Consider the following 21,701-nt stretch of genomic DNA (forward strand, 5'->3'; position numbering starts at 1 on the left):
GGGTGCGGGTGCAAACAGAAAGAAAGAGCGGGAACCCGAGCGGGCGGAGGAACGGACGCGAAATGACTGGTCGACGCGACAGTCTTCGCCGTCGTGCTCCTGGGCTGACGAAAGAAGGTGTCAAGCCACTTCTACGCGTCGTCGGCGGGAGGCAAACAGACGCCGCCAATAACGACAACGACAGCGAAGCCCACGCCGAAGAAGCTGCTTCAAACAACGCTTCAACTCCTCAGCGGAGTACGGAGTCGTCGCGGCCTGCTGCATCGAACAAGAAGACGACGCCTCCGCCGCCGCCGCAACTGTCAGAGGCCGAAATCCATGCTTCGCCCAAAAGCACCTACAGCGAAGACGAGGAAAGCGCAGTCGGCCAAGGAGAGGAGGAGCCATCGCCCGAGATGAAGCAGAAACCAAACTACAGCGAGACGGTGAAGGTATTTGCGGGACAGCAACTCCTCCGAGGTCCTAGACGAACGTCCAAGGGCAACGAGACGCGGACTCCGCAACGCTCTTCTGGAAATCGTGCCAGTCCCAACAGTCTCAAGCGATCACCACCCGATACCATCATGGACGGCGGCGGCTTCGACTTTGAAGGTCCGGCGAAGAAGAGCAAGAATGTCTATGGGATTGGGGCAAGGAAAAAAGTAGAATACCCCAAATCGACCAACTTCCATGCAAAGGGGAAGGGGGCCGTCAATGGCAAAAGTAATAGGATACAGATCTCCAACAACCTCCCACTAACATTCAGCAAAGATGGCACGAGCAACGACGGCGACTCAGACTCAGACTCGAAACCTGCTTCATCGCGCAAACCCTTGTCCAACACGACGAACACCCACAAGCTAAGGTCGCTGGAATCTCCCAAGAGCACGAAAAAGCCCAAAGCCAAACTCCACATCATCGGCAATCCTGACCCCCTCGATGTCCCAACCTCATCCTTCGCCTCCAACGGCGTCTCGCCCGCCAGATCGACCAAGTCGGAACGCAGCCCCAACTCGGACCTCAGCTCGCCGCCCTCCTCCGCGCAGCTCGAACAGGAGGCGCTCGACCTCGAGCTTGACAACGAGACGCGCAACGCCAACGGCAACTACGACCAGCCCGTCGAGTGTCCCATGTGCGGGCGCCCCGTCGACGCAGAAGAGCTGTCCAGCTGGCAATGGCGCGTGGGGAGGGCCGGCAAAACGATGCGCATCGGCGACCAAATGGCCTTTTGCGAGTCCCACAAGATGACAGAAGCGCAGCAAGAGTACGCCGCACGCAGCTACCCGGAGATCGACTTCTCCGCGCTTCCGGCGCGCATCGAGCGCTTCCGCGCCGACCTGCTGGCCATCCTGCAGGACACGCGACCCTCGCACTTCCGCATGGCAACGGGCGACGCGGCGGCCCGTGGCCAGCTGCGCAACCTGGTGACGGCGCACGAGCGCGACCAGCTGGGCGGCATGTCGGTGGGCTACTACGGGCCGCGGGGGCGGCGCGTCATGGAGCGCTGGGTGACGACGCACCTGGCCGACACGGTGCGCGAGCGCGCGGCCGCCGACCGCCTCATCGCCTTCAAGACGCCCGCCGGCTTCATGCAGGAGGTGCTCGTCCCCGAGCTTGCCACGTGGTTGATCATGGAGGACTGCCGGCGCGACACGGCGGATGGCGAGGAGACGGGCGAGGCGCGCGCGCGCGAGATTCTGCAGGAGAGCGGCCCTGTTGGCGATATTGTCAATCGTGTTGTCGAGGGGGAGCCGATTGAGCGGGGAGGGCCGCTTGATGTTCAGATGGAGTGGAAGAATGGTGATGATGACGGTGGGGACGAGTACTGACGATGTTGTGGCTTGTTTGTCATTCTGCTATGTATTTTTCTTCTGAAAAAAGGCGGCATACATGGTGCTGGTGCTGGGAGTTTGGCGCTCTTTGGTTGGGCTTGTCTTTTCGTGTCTTTACTCTTAGGCGTTTGTTTTCTTTCTTCAGGGGATGGACCAGATGGGATCGACTGAGGCATATACATAGACTATAGGGGTAGGAAGTTGACATATGAAGAAGGAATCTGAGAAGGATCAGACTGTTGGCGCATTTTCTTTTCAACAAGACGACACGCAAGAGAGAAAGATTTTTGGCACATGGTCGTTGTCTGTCACTGGAAAACAACCCCCTCCCCCCGGCATTCAATTTTTGCGCATCCCCCTTTCCTCCATCTCTCCTCTATCCTCTCTCCCCCTATTCCTTGTTTTCTCCTCTCCTGTGTCCCCCTATTTCCCTCTCGATCCCCCCATGGTCCTCATACTCTCGAGCGATTGGCAAACGCCATACCGAAATTAAACAAGCCGTAGGTCGCCAACAGACTCAGGCCAATGGGCAGCGGCTTCTGCGTCTTGATGGCGCGCGGGATGCTAGAGCCGGCCAGGACGACGCTCGCCAGCAGCGCCAGCTCGATGCCGTAGGGCTGCCGTTGGGCGATGCGGTAGCCGCCGAGGCCGTACTATAGGAAAACGAGGGAGTTAGAGAAGCACAGAGAGAGAGGAGGGAATGGGGGTTAGGGAGGAAAGATTGAGGAGGTTTGGCGACGTAACGTACCAACGACCCTACGGTCAAGCCCGCCGCAATCGACGGGATGGAGCCGGTGCGCGCGTAGCCCGTCACGCCGCCGCCGGCGGTCAGGGTTGCGAGGATGTAGGCGACGGTTTCGAGGCCCTGTGAGCGGTGGTGGTCGTGTTAGCGGTGTTCCTCTCGTGCTGTAGAGTCTCTCTGTCTTGTTGCAGTGGTGGTGAGGTGGGAGGATGCGGGCGGGGTAGGTATGTGGGTAGGTATGTTCGTTCTTGGGTGGAAGCTGTACCATGTTGAACGCGTGTGAAGCTTTAGTAGTCGGAATAAAAGATCTGGAGCCAATTGGCGATTGTGTGATTATGCTGGGACGTCGACTGAGAGGATGAAGAAGAAGGGAGGATGAAGTCAGACAGCTGAGCTCCGGAGCTTTCTGGAGCCTCGGATCCGCGGATTCGCTGTCTATGACGACGCTCAGACGGGGGGCGGAAGTCCGCCGGCCAAGGCTTTCTCCGCTCTCCCCCGAGCGGAGCGGAGGACGCCGCGCAACACCCGTGGCCTGAGCTCCCTGGCCGAGCTGCCTGTCCAACTGCGTGGCCTCAATCGAGACGACAACCAGGTGCCAATTCGACGACACCGACGCCTCACGCACCCACACCGCTACGACAACCACCTTCTTCCGCGCCCATCCACCTCGCCCACGTCGTCACCCTCACACATACACAATGCCTCCCCGCAAACAAGCCACCTCGCCCGCCGCGGCGCCCGCATCCGCCAGCACCTCGTCCTCGGGCGTGCCAGGCAGCTCGTCCTCCTTCAACGCACCAGCGGCGCGACCCTCGTCATCAGGCCAATCGAGCAAGACGGCGATCCACGGGACCGAAGCGCAGGCCATTGCCGCCGGCATGTACCGCAACTACCTGGCCAAGACGGACCAGCGCACCAAGCTGCTGGACGCCTTCATGGCGTTTCTGGTTGTGGTGGGCGCGCTGCAGTTTGTCTACTGCGTCATTGGTGGTAACTTTGTAAGTGTGCTTGGTTTCCTTTGCGTGTTTTTGGGGGCGGGATGGATGGGACAGAGAGAGGCAAAGGAGGAGGAAGAGGGCGAGAAAGAGGACGGCATGGTGGGTTGAAGGTCACAATGATGGCTAGGGAGAGAGAGAAGAAAAGCTTTGGGGCGAGGAGGAGGAGAAGGACGACGACGACGAGGGATTGGCAGCAGCAAGCAAAGAAACACTGGCGTCCAAACGACGTAGACCTCCTTGCCCAATCACTGAATTCCCGCTGATTCAATCGTCTATCAACAGCCCTTCAACGCCTTCCTGTCCGGCTTCTCCGCCACCGTCGGCCAATTCGTCCTCACGGCCAGCTTGCGCATCCAGACCAACCCGGAGAACAAGGGCGACTTTGGCAGCATCTCGCACGAGCGGTACGTACACACGCGTCATGCCCCCCTGAAAAACATCACATTTCCATCCAGCACCAAGGGCGGCCAAGACTGACGAATTTGAACAGCGCCTTTGCAGATTACATCTTCGGCAGCGTCATTCTGCACTTTTTCTGCGTCAACTTCATCAACTAGATATCCACCACATCAACAACTGGCTCCCGACGTTCATGACCCCGCGCCCCTTGTATCCCTTTCAAAAGTAGTTGTCAAATTCCAAATTTTCTATGTACATTTGCAGCCAAATTCTACCCCGTCCTTTCCTTCCCAAAAGGCGCCTTTAGAGGTTGAGCCAAGCGCTTAGTAGATCAGTCAATCAAAAAATCATGCAAAACGTGTCCATCTCATCAGTCGTTGAGACATTTCAAATGCAACAAATGGCGCTAGTTCTCAAAAAGATCTCATGCTCAAACAAACAAATCAGTTCTTGAGCTTGAAGCTGTGCCTAATGGCGTCGCCGAAGCGGTGGATGGCCTCTTGGATCTTGTCGGCGGGCGCGGCCGCAAACGTGGCGCGGAAGAACATGGTGTCGTGGGCGGCGTCGGGCTCGGCGTAGAACCAGCTGCCCTTCATGACGAGGGCGCCGTGGTCGATGATGAGCATGAAGATTTCGTCCTCGAGCTCCGTGAGCGACTTGGTGGAAGCGTGGGGGTGCTTGCGCCAGTCGATTTGGAGCCAGTGCTGCCGCGAGTGTCAGTAGGAGACTATTCACCAGATTACGTTCCACCTACAAACATGCCTGCCATGGGCGGCTTCCAGCTCACCACGTCCTTTGGCAGGTACTTGTCGCAAGCCCGGAGCATCACGTCGCGGCGGTGCGTGTACTCCTTGCGAATGTGAATCAGCCAGTCGATGTATCCCGGGTGGCCCCAGTGCTCGTCGAGCAGCTTGAAGAGAATCAGCTGGCTCATGCCGCTGGGGCCCTGGGTCGAGACGTCTGCGTGCTTCGCGTAGCGCTCCACCACCTGCACCGCGCCCGTAATCCAGCCGACTCTGCTGCCGGGAGACACAACCTTGGAGAACGAGTCCATGCGCAGGACGCGCCCGTCGACGTCCATGCTCAGGAGAGAGGGGACCAGGCTCTCCATGAACTCGGCGTGCGAAGACGGCGGCTCCGGCGTGGCCGCGTCGGCGCCGCCGTACGGCTCCATTTGCAAAAAGTAGTACGGCTCGTCCTCGAAAATGTAGAGGTCGTGCTTCTGCGCCACCTTGTAGATCTCCCGCCGGCGGTTGGCGCCCTGCGTGGCGCCGGTAGGGTTCTGGCCAGACGGGACGGTATACAGCACAAACGGCTTGCGAGCGCCTCCCCGGGCGGCAGGGTCCCAGTTTGTGAGCACCTCGTCAAGGCTCTCCGGCAGCAGGCCCTGCTCGTCCATCTTGACACCCGCGACCTTGACGCCCAGCGGTGCCGCCGTCTCAATTGCCGTCGCAAACGTGTAGTCCTCGGACAAGATGTAGTCGCCCGGCTCCGTAAAGATGCGCAACGACATGTCGAGGGCCGAGGTGCTGCCAACCGTCATGTGGCACGCCCAGTCGGCGTAGGGAGGGTTGTGGACCAGCTCGGTGTGCTCGGTGACCCAGCGCAACAGCTGAGCCGCGCCGTGTCCTTGGCCGTAGTTGAAGGCCGTGGCAATGTCGAAGATGCTCTTGTCCTCGGCCAGGTCGTGCTTGCCCACGTGCACTGTGACGCCGTCGGTCTTGGTCTCCTGCTCGCTGAACTTGCCCACGGCCGGCATGGTTAGGTCCAGGCTGTCAAAGGGAAAGTACTCGGACGAGGGCAGCCCGCCGCCGAGCGATATCAGACCGGGCTTGCCCAGGTATTTGGCGGCATTCTTGAGCGAGTTGCCCTTGCGCGACTTGGACTCGGTGCTAATGTAGTCTTGAGGTCCCAATGGCATGTATTAGCAATGTTTTGGGTTCAATTGGTCGCCAATTGCAGCGCGACGGAGGGTCTGATGCGCTACGGACTTACGATCCCACCTCTTTGCCTTTGGCTTGTGCGTGTGCGAGTAGCTCTTGAAGCGCTCGCTGCTGGCCGGGGCCGCAACGCCCCAGGTTGTCTTTTCGGCCTTCTTGCGACGGCCCCGAATGTCGTTGATGGGCATGGCAGCCGTCAGCGGATCCGGCAGCGGAACGCCCGTGGTATCGGTAATGGCCTCGACCTCGACGTTGTGGGGAGCCATGGCTGATGTAGGATGGCAGTCAATTGCGGGCGAGAGGATGATGCAAGATGTAAGACACGACGGCGGGCACTAGAGGAGGTTTTGTAGGTGGGATTGACGCGGAGTCATCAAGGAATGCAAGGGCCGACTTGTCGCAGGGCGTGGTAGACCAAGGACCCTCGGACGAACCCTAACTGTCAAGCTCGCTCTCGCTTATCACCGGTTTACGGCCCGAACTTTCCTCAAGACGGCATGGCGTTGATCGGCAGCAGGGGTCGTGTCGCTTGTCAGGCTTAGCCGCCCAACCTCACGTCTTTTCGACAAGACAAGAACACCTCCACAAGTTCTCCTCCATCTCCAGAATTTGGTTGACAATACATGCAGACACTCTGGCGCTAATGGAAAAAGATACCGCAAACTTTCATCCGGACAACACACTCCTACGCACAATCGCTCCTCACGACGATCAAGTTTCATCTTTGAAAAGCATTCAGGAAAAGCAATGCTTTCTGCTGCCCAGAGTTTCATCGGCCTCAAAATGCGTCCAATTAGACGGTGTGTGGAAGAACTCGGCTCAAAAAGATCCTTCCGACTTGTGCGCAAGGGCCAGCTCCTCGTACAGTACAGCGATAAGGGCTGAAATGACCGATGGTACCAAACGAGGAAGTACACATTATTTTCCACTCAGAACGTTTGACCTGAGGATTCCGAGGAGATTTCGCTTCTATTTTTCAGAAATTTGTTATTGCTGAACTGGAGTCCAATTAGATGTCGCAGCTGAGCTTGTCCTTGGATGTTCCCTGTCTCTTTCTCTCTGCCGAATAAAAATATCCTCGTCGCAGCCCGTTTTGGCATTATGCGCGCACTATCCTTCAGCTACTTCTTGTCAAGACGTTTCCACCAAATCGCTGCATCTCAATGGAAAAAATCCCAAGACTTCTTGGCCCACCCTTCGACCGCTGCAAATTGAAAGATCTCTGCAGACAATCCTACAGCACGACTCCGCCTGTGGTTTGATTTCGATGATGTCATGGAAGAAGGATATGCTTTGTGTGTTGGGTGATTGCTCTGCACAGTGCCGACGACCCTGAACTTTAACCCTGACCAAACCCCAAAACCTGTCCTCCAACCCACGGTTCCGTTTGCAAGCCCTCCTGCCATGGGCGACTTCTTCGCTAACCTCGGGCGCTCCATCGAAAACGCCGCCAAAGACGTCGAACGCGCGCTCAACGAAGACATCAAGCCATGGTTCAAGCAGGCGGGAAGGGACATCGACCACGCCATCAACCACGACGTCATCCCCTGGTTTGACCAGGCCGGCCGAGACATTGGGGCGTCTTTCACCAACGACATCCTGCCGTGGCTCGAGCAAGCAGGCAAAGACGTCGAAAAAGTATTTACAAACGACATCGTTCCGTGGTTTGAGCAGGCCGGCAAAGATGTTGAAAAGTTCGCCGCAGACGCGACGCAAGAGCTCGGCAAGCTGGCCGCGGGCATCGACCTCGACCACCTCCCTGACCATGTCGTCAAGTTTGTCGAGGAAAATCCCGTCCACATGGCACTCTTCGTCCTCAACGTGCTCTTACTCGTCGCGCCCGCGCTGACGACTGCCCCGCTGCTCGGCGCTTTGGGCTTCACTGCTGCCGGACCTGCTGCTGGTATGTACGAGATATGCTCCAGTCACTTCTTGTTTTGTTTCAACGTTTTTGTATGCTAATCACGATATGCGGGCCGCAGGCTCTGTGGCTGCTGGCTGGCAGTCTGCCATCACTCCCGCTGCGGCACATGGCCTATTCGCGACGCTGCAGAGTGCGGCAATGGGCGGATACGGTGCTGGTGTTGTGGGCGGCATCGTGCGGGCTGGCGCTCTTGGCTCATCCGTCATTGCTGGACTGACGCTGGGCGGTTCTGAAGGAGATACCGGTGTGCAGGGAGAAAAAGAAGCGGGCATACTGAAGACAGGAGAGCATGGCTGGAAAGCCATCGGCGAGGAGGAGGTGTTGGGTGTGGATGAGGCGTTGCGGATTCTGTGGGAGAATCTGTCTGAGCCGAGTGCCGAAGACGACGCCAACAGCAGCAGCTCATGATGTTGCTGACAGAGTTATCGCAATGGAGAAAATGTTGATAGGATTCGGTCGCTGGTGACGCAGCTCTAGGAGATTGGATTTCTGTTCTGGGGAAATCTCAGCTTACCTATACCCCTTGCAACATGCGGGTCATACTATATCAACACAAGCTAATATCTTGACAGTCTATGCAAGTCCACGTCCTGGGACCTTACCTTCCTTTTGGGCCACCAACCGGTGCACAGGATACCGCCAAAAAAATTCTAGAATGGCCAGGAATTCGATTGAACCCTGGGAGATACCGCGGGAGCGATTGGAACCGCGACACATGCCACCACTACACCACCGACGTTTTGATGTTACCTTCTTGCCCTGTGGTATTAGAACGAAGTGACGGGGACGCAACGCAAGACACAAACAGTAGGTGATTCTGTCGGTGACTCGACTTTACTTTGCTTGAGCCTGGCTGTTGGAAAGGGGGGCTAGAGCAAAGAATTCCAGGATGCTCATCCATCGACCCAACGCACACCGCCGAAGACTCGTCAAAATGTTGAAGAGAAAATGGTAGCTTCTGAGTTTTGGCTAAATTATTTCGGCGCCTTCCGCTACCCCACGACACTGACCTTCAAGCTTATCACCACTCACCAATGATTGGACCGCAATCGTCCATGCTCTCAAATTGTTCAGATCTGCCAGCATGGCAGGCTCCACTCGAGTGGAACACGGTTTCCAAGAGTGCGGGGTACTTTGCAGGGGTATGTCAGCACTTGAAGAGGGGGTGTTGTTTACCTTCTCGTCGACCCAATTCTCGTCGATTTCCTCCCAGGATTTGGAAAATTGAAGCGCAAACATGGACGGGAAAGTCATCGCCATCACTGGCGGCGCCCAGGGCATAGGATTTGAAGCCGCCAAACTGCTCGTCTCGCGCGGTGCCAAGGTGTCGATTGGCGACATCGACGCCGTCTTTCTCGCAAAGGCTGAGGAATACTTCAAGTCTATTGGCAAGGCGGAGGATGCGTTCTTTCAGAAGTTGGACATTACGAATCGGCAAAATGTCGACGACTGGATTGACGCGACAGTCCGCTGGGCCGGGAAGCTGGACGCCGCTGTCAACTCTGCGGGGAGGAACTGCATGGAATCCGGCGCGCCGACGGTCGAAGACACGTCGGACGAGCGCTGGGATACGCTTCTCAGCACCAATCTTTCGGTGAGACGCTCGTATTCGTGGGCTCTGCGGCTCGTGGCTTAAATTGACGCGGTCCCAGGGAATGTTCTACAGCCTCCGGGCCGAGCTGCGGAATATTAAGGACGGTGGGAGCATCGTCTGCATTTCCAGCGTCCAAGGGCGTCTCGGATTCCCGACATCAGCCGCCTATTCCGCAGCAAAGCACGGCGTGATTGGACTGGTCAGGAGCGCGGCAAAGGAGAATGGGTTCAGAAACGTCCGCATCAACGCCATCGCACCGTAGGTCGGCCCCCTGCAAGTAGCGAATCGTAACTGAGTGAGTTTAGTGGCGCCATAGACACGAGAATGGTGCAGGAGGAACACAAGAACGAAATCAACACGCCCATCAAGCGCATTGGCACGCCGCAGGAGGTTGCACATTTGATTGCCTTTTTGCTGAGCAATGAGGCTGGATTCATTACTGGGGCCACTTACTCGATTGACGGAGGATGGGCTTGTTGAAAGGTTTGTACGACCGCCAGCGGCCGAATGTTCAAAGACGCACAGGGTTGTAGTTGTAGTCCGGGAGCAGGGTCCGTGGGAGATAGACAGGGTCTGGACAAGGCACACGCAATACCAACCCGGTTTCTTGGAGATATCCATGTCAACCATGCCCTTGCATTCCTGGCTCTGTCATTTGTACTTTTCCCCAGCTCCCTGAAGCTCCAGCCTCGGCTATCCTGCCCCGCTGTCGATCTCCCGCTTCCCAGATTAATCTTCTCGAGCAAACCATCCAACTCCACGAACTAACAAAATATTTACCATGAAAGCCATTTTGATCGACCAATGGGTCACTGTAAGCTCTTTTGTGGTCCGAGTTCATCATGTCCTGACATATCATACAGAATCTTTCCGACCTGCGCATCTTCACCGTCCCATCTCCGAAATGCGGCGCAAACGCCCTCCGGATTCGCGTCACGCATGCCGCCATAACTCACGTCGACCTCCTCTACGCACAGGGTCGCCACCAAAACAACCGCCGTCATGTCAGACTGCCCCTCATTCTCGGCACAGAGTTCGCCGGCGTTGTCCTCTCCGCCGCTCCCACCTCATCTTTCCGCCCCGGTACTCGCGTCTTTGGCTTTGGCATCGGCAGCTTCGCAGAGGAGATTTGCGTCGATGAACACCAAGTCAGACCGGTACCAGGGCATTGGACCAACGCAGAGGCGTGCGCAGTGGGTGGGAGCGCTGCGGTCGCGTTTGGCGCGCTGGGAGAAGGCTGCGGAAATGTAAAGGCGGGACAGAGCGTCCTGGTACTTGGAGCCAGTGGTGGCTTGGGCGTTGCTGCGATTCAAGTCGCAACGGCTTTGGGGGCAGCGAAAGTGATTGGGGTTGTAGGTGGTGCGGAAAAGGAGGCAGTTGTCAGGAGCTTGGGAGCCGATGCTGTGGACTACAGAGACGACAAGTGGCCGACAAGAGTGGTGGAGTTGACGGACGGTGCGGGAGTCGATGTGGTTTTTGATCCGATCGGGGCCGTCGATGACGGCTTGAAGTGCTTGAAATACGGCGGAAAGATTTTGGTCGTGGGGTTTGCGGCAAGAGGTGGCGTCATGGAGAAAGTGAGCATGAACAAGGTCTTGCTTAAAGGAGCAGGCGTGATTGGATACGTAAGTGCTCCTGCCATCTACAATCTCGTTGTGCTGATCAAGTGTTTTGTCCAAAGCGCTTCGGGGAGCAATCTCGAAGAAGTCCTGCTGAAACTTCTGTCATTTGGAGAAATACAATGGCGTTGATTTCGCACAACAAAATCGAGCCTGTTGTATATGAACAAGTCTATCAAGGTCTGGAGAACATTCCGCAAGCCTTAGAAGACGTTAGCAAGAGAAAGGTCTGGGGAAGAGCAGTGGTTTCCATTGCAAGGAATGAGCATGTCCACAGCGAAAGCCCACGACTTTGAAGCATTTCCTCCACGGATCCTGGTGCTCTCGACCGGCTTCAATTTTCTGCATCTCTTCACCTTGAAAGCGACTTGGCAAGAAAACTCACACCAACTCCTGTGTAACAATCTGGATGTCTCACCAAAGCTTGGATCCTCAAGAGGCCTACGTCACCGGAAGCTATGACCAGGAAAGCACGTCGACTACCGCACCGCAAAGATTCGGTCGCCCAAACAGCCACGTCTCAACAAAGCCATGATTTCAATACTGGTCTTCGCAACGAAGTCTCTGGTGGTTTCGATATGTTCCTACCTGGGCATCCTCGGTTTGATGATTGCCTTTCCGATCCTCCAAACTCATCTCTTCTACCTTCACCGAGTAAAGCAGGCCTGGTTCAAAGACCTCAACATCCCTGAAGCGTTTGGATTCCTACCAGGCCAAGTCACTTCCTTCTCAATTCCAACGTCAGATGGGGAGAAACTGCATGCGTGGCATATTTTACCTCTCGGAGCATACCGCCAGAATCAAGACCAGCTGCTTGCTCGAGCCCCTGAATCCAAAAACCTGGCGCTCGATCTCTTGCAAAATGATCCAGAGGCTCGGCTTGTGATTTACTTCCACGGCACCGCTGGCTGCATCGCGTCCGGATGGCGGCCAGAAAGCTACCGCGCGCTCTCAGCTGCTGCCCCTGACAAGATCCACGTCCTGACTGCCGACTACCGCGGCTACGGGCTGAGCAGCGGCACGCCATCGGAGGAAGGCCTCCTTCTCGACGGCATCGCCCTCGTAAAATGGGCGACGCAAGACGCCGGCATCCCGCCTTCGCGCATCGTCATCTTCGGCCAGTCTCTGGGCACCGCCGTGGCCGTGTCCGTGACGCAGCACCTCGCCTCGCTGAAGTCGCCAGTGACGTTCTCCGGCATGGTGCTCGTGGCGCCGTTTTCAGACGTGGCGACGTTGATGGCCACGTACAGGATTGCCGGCGTCGTCCCCGTCCTCTCGCCGCTGGCGTGGTTCCCGCCGCTGCTGGCCTTCTTCACCTCGTTCCTCGCAAACACGTGGATGACCAAGGACCGCATTGCGGAGCTTGTGCGGTCTCTCGAGAGAGGTGGCAGTGGCCATGGCTACCATCTTACTCTTATCCATGCAGAGGACGATCCCATCATTGGCTGTGCGCATTCAGACGTGCTGTTTTGGCACGCGATCACCGCAGCGACGTCCAAGGAAATCGCGTACGAGGAGTTGGAGTGTGAGAAGCGTTTGGAGCGGAAAGATTACGGCCATGGTGGTTGGAGCGTGGAGCGCAAGACGCCCAAGGGCTTGATTAGGCAGGAGAGGCTCAGGTTTGGTGTGCACGATACCATCATGACGTTCCCGACGACTTCGCTGGCGATTCTGAGGGCTTTCCAGGCGGCGGATCCGGGGTTTGGCAAATAGGTCAGGCAAGAACAATACAAACTCAATCTCCAATGCACGCGTGTATTCGAATGCTCCTTGTACTAATCAGTGTCAAAGGTTGAAAATGAGGTGGCAGAAATCACTGGTCACCAGTCGCTTTGTTCATCCTTTTGAAATCTCCGGGGACAATGTACAAAGTAGCGAGATACGCGTGTCGGATAGAAGTCAGTGACGCGTTGCTTAAGCAAAGTGTGTTAACAATGGAGTTGACGCAACACAACAACAAAGTGTTTGAACATGGTGTTATGGATCCAATGCAGAAACCTATCAAGACGTACAAAGAGAATGGCGTTGTTCAAAACTACACCCGAATTTAAAAATTTCGCGAGATTCATTTACTTTTGAAGGGCAGTGCTCTCAGAGTTCTTTCACACGACATCATGCCCAGCTTTACCAAATTCATGTTCAAGGCCGTCAAGCGCGTCTTCTCCACCAATGACTGGAAGAAGTTCGTCAACCCGACCGTCGTCCGTGGCGGCACCATCTGGCCCAAGAGCGAAAAGGAACAAGAGGAAGTTGGCATTCGCTTCAACTACGACGGAGAGGTCGAGACCGACGAGGGTACTAAGATCAAGATTCAGATTCAGCCCAATCGCGGCAACATCCCTACCAAAATTTCGAACTGGATGAAGCGCAATGGCGCCACTACTCACGCCGTCATGGCCACCATCTACGTCCTGAAGAATGGCAACATGGAGGATCTCCGCAAGGCCATGGAGGAGGGATTCGCCAAGATCGTCGAGGATGGAAAGAACTGAGCTGCGAGCATACGAGCACTCCTCGATTTCACGTATCAGTCTACGACACCCTTCGTATTTGCAATGACTCAAAGACCAGAGTCGGACTGCCCCTTTTGCAGGGCTTTCTAAGGCATATGATCCGGTACCAGTAGCTTTCCCTACCACACTCACTAGTATTCCCCCTCAAGGTTGCTTTACGACACATCGACAATGATTCAAAGTCCAGAGTCGGGCTGTCTCTTCACGAGGCTTCCTAACGGCATTTGATCCGGAACCTGTAGCTTTTCAGCACATTCACAATGGCTCAAAGTCCAGAGCCGGGTTGTCCCTTTACTGGGCTTCCTATGGCACATGATCCGGAACGTGTACCTTTTTCAGTAGGGTAGCTACAATACATGTAGGCATGGCTGTCACTTTCGACGGCACTCGTAGCTAGAACAAATACATCTCTTTTTTCAAACGATATTTTGCCAAGTAATCAGATTTTGTCTTATGGATGCGAAGTGAAGCGAATTGTGTCGCTTGACCGGGTGGTCAGTGCGCACCTGTGGTTACCCAGGTAGGTACCTCTCGCAGAACTCTGACCGCACATCTACCTTTCTCTTTCAACATCTTCTTTACTCGACCACAATCAAGATGCTGCAAGCTTTCATGATGCGCTCCTCACGGCGCTGTTTGGGCTTCTCTCACCAACTTCCGCGTCTCCGCCTCGCCAGCCCGATCCACCGCCAACACTGGTCGCGAGTCAATCAGCCTGAGGAAACGAAGAACATACGAACTTTCGACCCTTTGCATGCTACCCTTGAGTCAAACAAGGAACAGATTCGAGAACGCGAGGAATCCGTCTTGTTCAACTACACCAAGGGTCGATTCCTGTGAGTCTGGGCCTCAACCTTTCAACTCATGTGAGGATTGCTGACGAAAGGAAGGCTCAACGAAGAGTCGAGGCTCGCAGAGAGAAAGAGGCCGTTCAACATCTCCGAATTCAAAGCTCTTGCGGCCAAGTCGATCGGCCGTCATCCTGATGACGTTGTCCACCTTGAGAAGCTCGCCGATGGAAGTCTCAACCGCGTGTTCCTCATCACCATGCGCGGCGGCTTCGAATTCGTCGGACGCATCCCCTATGTGATGCTGGAGCCACAGGGCCTGGTCACCGCGAGTGAAGTTGCGACCATGGACTTCTTGCGACTTCATGGCTTACCGGTCCCCCAAATCTTCGACTATTCCGACACCCCAAACAACGGGGCTCGCACCGAGTACATCTTCATGGAGCGAGTGCCGGGCAAGTGCCTAGGCGATATCTGGTACTCTGGCTCCGTGCCCCAAGAAGACAAGATCAGAATTGTCAAGCAGCTGGTTGAGCTGGAGTCTCGAATGTTCGGCCTGCGATTCCCGGCGAGCGGAAGTCTGTACTACTCGAACGACGTTGAGGACGGCGTGAAGCTCGACTACACCAATCCCCATGCTAGGGGTAGCTTCTGTATTGGACCAGATACTGACAGAGCGCTTTGGTGGGGAAGACGCTCGGATTTGGCCGTCGACTGTGGACCTTGTAAGTGACATTTCCCCTCTGCTTGCATAGCCGCTACTCACAATGATCAGATCTTGACACACAAGCCGCTATTAGCGCCGGAGCCAAGAAGGAGATGGCGTACCTAAAGGAGTTCGGACAGCCACTGCTCCCATATCATCGCAAATATCGAGAGTTTTGCAACTACGAGAAGCAGCCCCCTCAAGCCTATCGCAAGCTTCTTGAGACGTTCTTGTACGTCGCACCACACTTGATCCCCGAGGGCGCGTCGGCGCGTCCGGTCCTCAGACACCCGAGCCTCTCTCCCTACAACGTCATCGTATCGCCGCAGCTCGAAATCACCGGCCTGATCGGCTGGCAACACTGCTCCGTCCGGCCCCTGTTCCTCCAGAGCGGCATCCCGGACGACTTCCGCAACCGCACGTACCTCGAGGCCGACGACTTGAAAGACGAGCCCTGCCTGCCCGCGTACTTCGAGAGCTTGGACGAAGCAGAGCAAGCGCGTCGAGTGAAGACGTGGCGCAGCCAGCAGCTCCACCACGCCTACATCTCCGCCACAAAGGCGATGAATCCGGAGCACATGGACGTCATGGCCGTGCCCGCCAACGATGTCCGCCGCAAGCTGTGCTTGGCTTCCGCTCAGCCCTGGCTCGGTGATGATTTTCCCCTGAAGATGGCCCTCGTGCACATGAGCCGCGACTGGGGCAAGCTTTGGGACAAGGCGGCGAGCGCTCCAGAGGCGTGCCCGGTCCGATTCACAGAAAGCGAAACGCAGCAAGCATTCGAAAAGTTCAAGCAGCGGCGCGATGCGGACATGGCCTTCGCCATGGTTCGGACTCTGATAGGGCTCGACGACCCGAGCGGCGAGGTGCCCTCGGAAGAATACGAAGAGGTCAAGCGCTGTGCTGATGACTTCAAAGTATACTCGGCAGGCGTTGCGGGAGAGGAATCGGAAGAGGACAAGATGGAAGTCCTGGAGAATTGGTACTTCAACGACTTTGACGAGGAGCAATACAAATGAACTTCCTCTGGCTCGACAAGCGATACAAGTTCCGGGCTCGGATTGGAAAAGGAGAATGATGGGATGGTGAGGGAGATGCGCGAGGAAATAGAGGAAAGCTCTTCCTCTTGGAAGGACTCAACCTGACTGGCACCGATAGTTGTATAGCACCCAACAACTCCACTCCTAAGACCGCTCGCGGATAGTGAACACATAAAGTCCCCGCCAAATGAGAACACAGCAAAGGCAACATTTTTGTAAAGTTGCTATTAGATACTCATATACTTAAGTCATTGTAGTGTGTTCAAACACGTCAGAGACGACCCGAAAGACCAGCGACGAGAGGCACAAGACTCCGCGCTGAATCAAGAAAACGAAAGCAAGGCGTTTGGCAAGATATTTTGGGGAAATCAACTGCAGGCAGCGTCCTCCAAATAGTACACGCACACACAACATGTGCCACTTGCCCAACAACATAGCAGCAGAAAGAAAATGGTGAAAGATGCCAAATGACCCCAATGCTCTCCCTCCCCTGCAAAGGACACGTCAACGCCAACCCAATCCCACATGCCCCAGCAACTCCAGGTTTTGCTCGCTCGCCTCGCTTGCATTACAGCCCCGCCAGGACGGCCTGCACGCCGACCGTGCCCGCGTCCTCTCTGTTGCGGACAAAGCTCCTCAGACCCTCGCGGTCCGCCGGGTTGACGCCGCGCAGGCGCTCGCGCAGGGCGTCGGGGCCAATGACGAACAAGTTGGCAACCTCGACCAAGACGTCCATGCCGCCCTTTTCGAAGCCGCCAGCAGCGGGGGACGGGCCTCCTCCCTTGCCGGTCTTGTCGACGGGGTCGGCTTTGGAGTCGGCGCCGGGGGCGGGGCTGGTGGGCCAGCCGCGGACCAGCTCGGCGTACTTGGTCGCGTCCTTGGAGACGACGAGGCCGCCGGTGAGCGAGACGGTGAAGCGGCGGAAGTGGTCGAGCAGGAGCGAGCGCAGCCCCAGCGCCACTTCGGAGAGGAAGATGCCCAGCGCGGGTTGTGTGAGGGCGGCGCCGGCCTGCGTGGCGACGCGGTCGAGCCAGCGCGTCACGGCCAGGCAGGTGGGCGTCTCTGCGCCGAGCGAGACGAGGTCGTCGTCGCGGGGGCGGAAGTCTTGCTTCTTCTGCCCGGCGAGGAGCTTGGTCGTCCATGCTAGAGTCACGTCGACCGTCTTTTGGAGGATGTTGGAGATTTTGGTTTCGAGGGTGGATATGGTCGAGTTGGTTGTCTTTTCGATTTCGCGGCGTGTCGTTAACGAAGGGGCGGCAAGTGGAAGAAGCACGGTATTAATGGAGAGTTGGAGGAGGTGCAAGATTCCAATCGAGGTGCGAAGAGAGTAGAGGTAAGATAGATCAGGGGCATTATTCTTGTTGTTTTCTTGGGATGCGGCGAGCTCGGCGGCGCTATTTTCGTCAGTCAAGTCAAAGATTCGGAGCAAGCCGCTTACCCATCCAGAGCTGTCTCGAGATAAATCTCTCCAACATTTTGGAGAAGAAGCTGGAGCAGTGCCTGTACATCCTTGGGCGTCTCGCTGCCAGAAGTGAGTTCAAGCCCTCTGCCCACACCTTCGGCAAGCCACTTGAGCATGCGCTTGGCATTGGACAGACTCAGCTGGCCATCCTCTTCGGACACGTCGATTTCCTTTTCGCTGTCCGACTCTTTCAAACCAGCAAGCCGCATCATCATGCTCCTTTGTGAAGAAGGTATGTCTGCAGAGCCCAGTCTTTCTATGTAGGCATCCTTTGCCGATGCAAACAGCTCTCTTCCTCTTTGGCTGAGGGAGCCGAGATAGGATGTCGACGTTTTGCGCTTCTTGGAGTGGTACACGGTAAACTTGAAAAGTAGCGAAGAGTACAGTTCCTCCAGGTTTTTCTTTTCTCGTTCAATGTAAGAGGACCCGAGGAGGTACGGCACAAAGAGTTCTTCGACTTGCTGGTCGAGCGTGGCAGCAACCTGAGACGAGGCTGGTTCAGGATGTTCCGTCAGTCCATGTGCCTTGAGGTCGTCCACCAAGTTTCCAATGTAGCTTCGTGCGGCCTGCAGGGACCGCAGGAACGCAAGCGACGAAATGTCGTTTGCTTTTTCGAGGACCATTTCAAGTCGTGCTTGGATCGATTGCTGGAATACTCTTTGCAAGAAGCGCACAAGCACTTCTTCAGGGTAGGGGAATGCCCGCTTGATGATGAAAGATTCTTCTTGGACGACAATGCGGACTTCGTCGACCAGTGATTGAAGGCTTGGCTCAACTCCAGGAGGTTCGGCGTCTGGGTCTGCGAGACGATCCCAGGTCTCGCTGTCACCAGCGACCTCTTCAGTAACCAATTGACTGCGGTCAATGAAGAACTGGTGCTGGTTGACAAATAGTCCCATGACACTTGCTCCGTCGTTAAAGTCGCGGAGAGCCGCGGCGCATTCCCTCATGCCGTCAAAGTTTTGCCGTCTGTAAAAGTCGTCAAATTGCTTCAACAGGTCCTTCTCCAGCATCTCCAAGAACTTTTCGATAATTTCTCGCGAATTGTGCTTCTTCCCACTGCCATTATTGCCATTGATGTCGACTCCGTTTGTTCGGTGGCCGTTGATCTGAGTGTCCGGATCCAAGCGATGGCTGAGTTTGAGCAGCTGTCGGGCAATATGGGCACATCGGACTTTGCCATCACCGCCTCCTAATCTTCTGACATCCTCGAGTGATGACAGGTCGCCCCGCTCGCTCACCTCCATCCAGCATTGTATGAGGAATTTTGCGTCTTGGGCTCGTTGCCTTTGTCTGTCCAACTCTTCCAACCGCTCTCCGATTCGCACCGCGACGTTTCCTCCTGCTTCACCCTCGACGCCATCGCCCATTGTCCCGTTGAGGGAACTGTCCAAGTGGTGAAACGACTTGACAGCCCCCTCCAGCTTTTTGCCCAGCGAGTCAACCTTGGCATTATGAGCTGCCTCGGCCCTCCTCACGGCACCGGCCATTTCGTTCTCCTTCATCTCCAACTCCTCCGAAAGCGCGCCCAATCTCCCCAAAGCATGTTCGAATGTGCGAATTAAGGGCTTTGGGTCGAAAGCTACCTTGGAGTTGGTTCCGGATCTGCGACTGGCAGGTACGGCACTATCGGAGAGGGTCTCGATAAAGTCCTTGACTATAAAGTCTTTGTTGGCAAAGGTGGTCAGGGAGAATTGCGGGCCTCTGTACGACTGGGCGCGCGAGGTTCGGGCAGAGGCGGTGTCGGACATGGAGGCAGGCATGGCGATTAGAGGCAATCCGACATGTGGTATTGCGATGTTATCGAAGAGGCGCGGCGCCTGGCCTCTCGCAGCTCTTCAATGGCCAGCAGGTTGCGGTTGGATCGCGGCGGTGGGCGGCACGGAGGTCCTCGTAGGAGCGGGAGTAACAGCTTTGGTGGTCGGAGGGAGTTTGTTGTGGAGACTCTGTTCGAGGTCGGGGGGGCAGGTAGCGGATGGATTTGGTATAGTAGCCTGGAGAGTGCCGCGGAGGTGACAGCAAGTCGGTGGAGGAACAGTTGCAGGTGGGATGGATGACGGCGGCGGGAAGGAGCAGCCCTGGGCTCGCACGGTCCCTGTGTGCTTGCCTGGAGGGAGCTTCAGATGTGCGACGGCCGACAAAGGTTTCAAAGTTGCTGAGAGACAAATTGCAAATTGCAGATAGCTCAATCTTGCGCTGCCTGTGACCAAGACACAGCACAGTAAGGTACACCTCATCCGTCATGGTTGAAGTCGAGCACCGCCATGTGGCGCACCGCGTAGTGGCTGGGCATCTCCGCAGACCCTGGCCACGCATCCATCTCTGTCACCTTCCAACCCAAACTCCGCCTCTCCGTTGACGACGCACGCCCAGCGCTCCAGTCTGCAGCTTTCTATATCTGCTGCCACGCTCTCTTTGGGGTCCTCCGCTCCATTGCACGCTGCTCCGGCCGATCACGCCTCCTTCCTGCACCTCCGCGTCACAAGGCCCGCCTGCCTGCCTGCTGTGCTGCCCCAAGCTCAATCCGCCTCCTCCACCATGGTGGGAATCCGCGATCCCAATGCCTTGCACAATGGCACCCCCCATGCCACCACCACCGACAAAATGACGGCCAAAGAACGCGAAGAGCTGCTCAAGCCCTACCTCCCCTCCGAGCCCAACACCGCCACGCCGTCTCCCTCGTCCTCGCCCGTCCGCCGGCCCTCCAAGATGAAAAAGAAGCCCATGCGCGACTTTGTGCGCCAGCAGCTGCACTTCATCCTCTACACCCTCATCCAGACCGTCTTCTCCATCTACATCCGCCTGAGGATAGCTTACCACGCCATTGTCGACCGCATATTCGCAACCCTATACTACCACCACCGCTCGCCAGAGCTCATTCAAAAAGACATCAAGCACCTCCAGCGCCTACCACAACATCTCAGTATTATCCTCGACTTTAATGACGACGAGCAGCGCGGCGCCGGCCTCGAAGGCCTCGTCAACGACATTAGTGAAGTCGCTGCCTGGTGCGCCAGCGCCGGCATCCCTGCCCTCAGCGTGTACGAAAAGACAGGTATAGCTATCTCCAGTTACACGAGGCGGCCGGCAGCAGCTAACAGCAGCGTGCACCACAGGAATCTTGAAAAACTACCTCCCCGCGACCCATCGCCGCATCTCGCGCACCCTCGAGTCCTACTTCGGCCCCTCCAAGAAGCCCACTCTGTCCCTGCGCGCGCCCAACCTACCGTCCTTTAGCCCACCAACGACACCCCCCGAGCACTCTGCGGCCACGCCCTCGGACGCCAATCCCACTGGCCGCGGCCCGCTGTCGCACCTGACGATCCTGCTGCTCAGCGCCGAGGATGGGCGTAGCACGCTCGTTGACCTGACCAAGACGCTGGCCGAAATGTCGCAGAAGAAGAAGCTGGCGCCCTCGGACATCAGCATGGAGCTGATTGACGCCGAGATCACCGAGAGCGTCATGGGCGAGCCGGACCTGTTGATTCTGTTTGGGCCGCGCGTCGAGCTCAAGGGCTATCCGCCGTGGCAGGTCAGATTGACCGAGATATTGTGAGTCGACTCTCTCAATCTGAGGACGCACGGGTCTTCCGGGTCTTGATCTTTCATGACTGATATTTGTGTTGTAGCCACTCCCCCGACACCTCTGTCGTCGGCTACCAAACCTTCCTGCGGGGCCTGCACAAGTACGCCAAAGCCTCGCTGCGCTTCGGTCGATGATGCGTCGCATTTTAATCTCTGACGGCACGCGCGTGCCCATCTGAAAGTTGGGGAGTAATGATCTTTCTCGCATGGCGTCATTCTCGGCGAGAAGAGGTTGCTTGAATTGCTGCTGAAGAAACATGACGATTCTTGGCCATGCGGCGCTCGATTGGGTAAGCGGTTGGACTACAAGGCGATTCTTCTCTTCTGGCTGTTTCTCTCAGTCAGGTTTGAATCTCACAGTTCTTCGTCCCATATTTTCTCGACTGCGAGTTCCGCTGGCGTTGCTTATTCATTTGTTTCGCTGCGGATAGATACCCCCTACCCCTGAGACAACTTTGTGCATAATCAAAATGCTTGTTTTGGAACTGTGCGTGAGCAGATTGATACATTTGGGCGACGATGTGTGGATAGATAGGCAGCCAGATTGGGGAGAGGAGTCTTTTATTCGGTGAGTTGTAAG

At 56.4% G+C, this 21,701-nt stretch overlaps 12 protein-coding genes across 12 annotated transcripts; 9 read left to right on the forward strand and 3 right to left on the reverse strand.

Moving 5' to 3' along the window:
• Positions 1-62: 62 nt before the first annotated feature.
• Positions 63-1,808, forward strand: BKA78DRAFT_299809 (RTC4-like domain-containing protein; the record flags this gene model as incomplete). Its single annotated transcript, XM_066887115.1, has 1 exon — positions 63-1,808. The coding sequence occupies one exon, from the start codon at positions 63-65 to the stop codon at positions 1,806-1,808; it is 1,746 nt and encodes a 581-aa protein (XP_066739001.1).
• Positions 1,809-2,263: 455 nt separating this feature from the next.
• On the reverse strand, positions 2,264-3,215 carry BKA78DRAFT_356959 (transmembrane proteins 14C-domain-containing protein; the record flags this gene model as incomplete). Its single annotated transcript, XM_066892144.1, has 3 exons — positions 2,264-2,464; positions 2,560-2,676; positions 3,183-3,215. 3 exons carry the CDS (start codon positions 3,213-3,215, stop codon positions 2,264-2,266), a joined length of 351 nt encoding a protein of 116 aa, XP_066739002.1.
• Positions 3,216-3,251: 36 nt separating this feature from the next.
• Positions 3,252-4,108, forward strand: BKA78DRAFT_258880 (DAD family-domain-containing protein; the record flags this gene model as incomplete). Its single annotated transcript, XM_066885316.1, has 3 exons — positions 3,252-3,551; positions 3,834-3,955; positions 4,042-4,108. 3 exons carry the CDS (start codon positions 3,252-3,254, stop codon positions 4,106-4,108), a joined length of 489 nt encoding a protein of 162 aa, XP_066739003.1.
• A 75-nt stretch (positions 4,109-4,183) lies between these two features.
• Positions 4,184-5,937, reverse strand: BKA78DRAFT_49005 (pyridoxal phosphate-dependent transferase). The gene is made up of 2 exons (XM_066893266.1): positions 4,705-5,937; positions 4,184-4,654 (listed from the first exon to the last, which is right to left on the reverse strand). Exons 1-2 carry the CDS (start codon positions 5,869-5,871, stop codon positions 4,394-4,396), a joined length of 1,428 nt encoding a protein of 475 aa, XP_066739004.1. The 5' UTR covers positions 5,872-5,937; the 3' UTR covers positions 4,184-4,393.
• Positions 5,938-7,294: 1,357 nt separating this feature from the next.
• On the forward strand, positions 7,295-8,222 carry BKA78DRAFT_356962 (uncharacterized protein; the record flags this gene model as incomplete). Its single annotated transcript, XM_066892145.1, has 2 exons — positions 7,295-7,793; positions 7,873-8,222. 2 exons carry the CDS (start codon positions 7,295-7,297, stop codon positions 8,220-8,222), a joined length of 849 nt encoding a protein of 282 aa, XP_066739005.1.
• Positions 8,223-9,051: 829 nt separating this feature from the next.
• On the forward strand, positions 9,052-9,888 carry BKA78DRAFT_356963 (uncharacterized protein; the record flags this gene model as incomplete). Its single annotated transcript, XM_066892146.1, has 3 exons — positions 9,052-9,408; positions 9,467-9,666; positions 9,714-9,888. The coding sequence occupies 3 exons, from the start codon at positions 9,052-9,054 to the stop codon at positions 9,886-9,888; spliced, it is 732 nt and encodes a 243-aa protein (XP_066739006.1).
• Positions 9,889-10,179: 291 nt separating this feature from the next.
• BKA78DRAFT_273948 (uncharacterized protein) lies at positions 10,180-11,584 on the forward strand. The gene is made up of 3 exons (XM_066885548.1): positions 10,180-10,222; positions 10,272-11,033; positions 11,090-11,584. The coding sequence occupies exons 1-3, from the start codon at positions 10,190-10,192 to the stop codon at positions 11,321-11,323; spliced, it is 1,029 nt and encodes a 342-aa protein (XP_066739007.1). The 5' UTR covers positions 10,180-10,189; the 3' UTR covers positions 11,324-11,584.
• BKA78DRAFT_289281 (Alpha/Beta hydrolase protein) lies at positions 11,559-12,767 on the forward strand (the record flags this gene model as incomplete). The annotated part of the gene is made up of 1 exon (XM_066885762.1): positions 11,559-12,767. The coding sequence occupies one exon, from the start codon at positions 11,559-11,561 to the stop codon at positions 12,738-12,740; it is 1,182 nt and encodes a 393-aa protein (XP_066739008.1). The 3' UTR covers positions 12,741-12,767.
• A 374-nt stretch (positions 12,768-13,141) lies between these two features.
• BKA78DRAFT_299816 (uncharacterized protein) lies at positions 13,142-13,519 on the forward strand (the record flags this gene model as incomplete). The annotated part of the gene is made up of 1 exon (XM_066887116.1): positions 13,142-13,519. One exon carries the CDS (start codon positions 13,142-13,144, stop codon positions 13,517-13,519), a length of 378 nt encoding a protein of 125 aa, XP_066739009.1.
• A 589-nt stretch (positions 13,520-14,108) lies between these two features.
• Positions 14,109-16,286, forward strand: BKA78DRAFT_289284 (kinase-like domain-containing protein). The gene is made up of 3 exons (XM_066885763.1): positions 14,109-14,376; positions 14,431-15,053; positions 15,104-16,286. The coding sequence occupies exons 1-3, from the start codon at positions 14,138-14,140 to the stop codon at positions 16,051-16,053; spliced, it is 1,812 nt and encodes a 603-aa protein (XP_066739010.1). The 5' UTR covers positions 14,109-14,137; the 3' UTR covers positions 16,054-16,286.
• Positions 16,287-16,642: 356 nt separating this feature from the next.
• BKA78DRAFT_333827 (exocyst complex component Sec10-like protein) lies at positions 16,643-19,287 on the reverse strand (the record flags this gene model as incomplete). The annotated part of the gene is made up of 2 exons (XM_066890135.1): positions 16,643-17,468; positions 17,513-19,287. 2 exons carry the CDS (start codon positions 19,285-19,287, stop codon positions 16,643-16,645), a joined length of 2,601 nt encoding a protein of 866 aa, XP_066739011.1.
• An 853-nt stretch (positions 19,288-20,140) lies between these two features.
• BKA78DRAFT_333828 (Decaprenyl diphosphate synthase-like protein) lies at positions 20,141-21,256 on the forward strand (the record flags this gene model as incomplete). The annotated part of the gene is made up of 3 exons (XM_066890136.1): positions 20,141-20,591; positions 20,653-21,088; positions 21,166-21,256. The coding sequence occupies 3 exons, from the start codon at positions 20,141-20,143 to the stop codon at positions 21,254-21,256; spliced, it is 978 nt and encodes a 325-aa protein (XP_066739012.1).
• Positions 21,257-21,701: the final 445 nt, after the last annotated feature.

Source organism: Phyllosticta capitalensis, assembly GCF_038381095.1.
Source record: "Phyllosticta capitalensis strain CBS 128856 chromosome Unknown BKA78scaffold_12, whole genome shotgun sequence".
NCBI lineage: Eukaryota > Fungi > Ascomycota > Dothideomycetes > Botryosphaeriales > Phyllostictaceae > Phyllosticta > Phyllosticta capitalensis.

Coding starts and splice junctions, on each gene's coding strand:
- BKA78DRAFT_273948 (XM_066885548.1), top strand. CDS start 10,190: ATGAAAGCCATTTTGATCGACCAATGGGTCACT. Junction 10,223..10,271: donor TGATCGACCAATGGGTCACT/GTAAGCTCTTTT, acceptor CATATCATACAG/AATCTTTCCGACCTGCGCAT. Junction 11,034..11,089: donor GAGCAGGCGTGATTGGATAC/GTAAGTGCTCCT, acceptor TTTTGTCCAAAG/CGCTTCGGGGAGCAATCTCG.
- BKA78DRAFT_49005 (XM_066893266.1), bottom strand. CDS start 5,871: ATGCCATTGGGACCTCAAGACTACATTAGCACCGAGTCCAAGTCGCGC. Junction 4,655..4,704: donor CGCCCATGGCAGGCATGTTT/GTAGGTGGAACG, acceptor CACTCGCGGCAG/CACTGGCTCCAAATCGACTG.
- BKA78DRAFT_289284 (XM_066885763.1), top strand. CDS start 14,138: ATGCTGCAAGCTTTCATGATGCGCTCCTCACGGCGCTGTTTGGGCTTC. Junction 14,377..14,430: donor TACACCAAGGGTCGATTCCT/GTGAGTCTGGGC, acceptor GACGAAAGGAAG/GCTCAACGAAGAGTCGAGGC. Junction 15,054..15,103: donor GGCCGTCGACTGTGGACCTT/GTAAGTGACATT, acceptor CACAATGATCAG/ATCTTGACACACAAGCCGCT.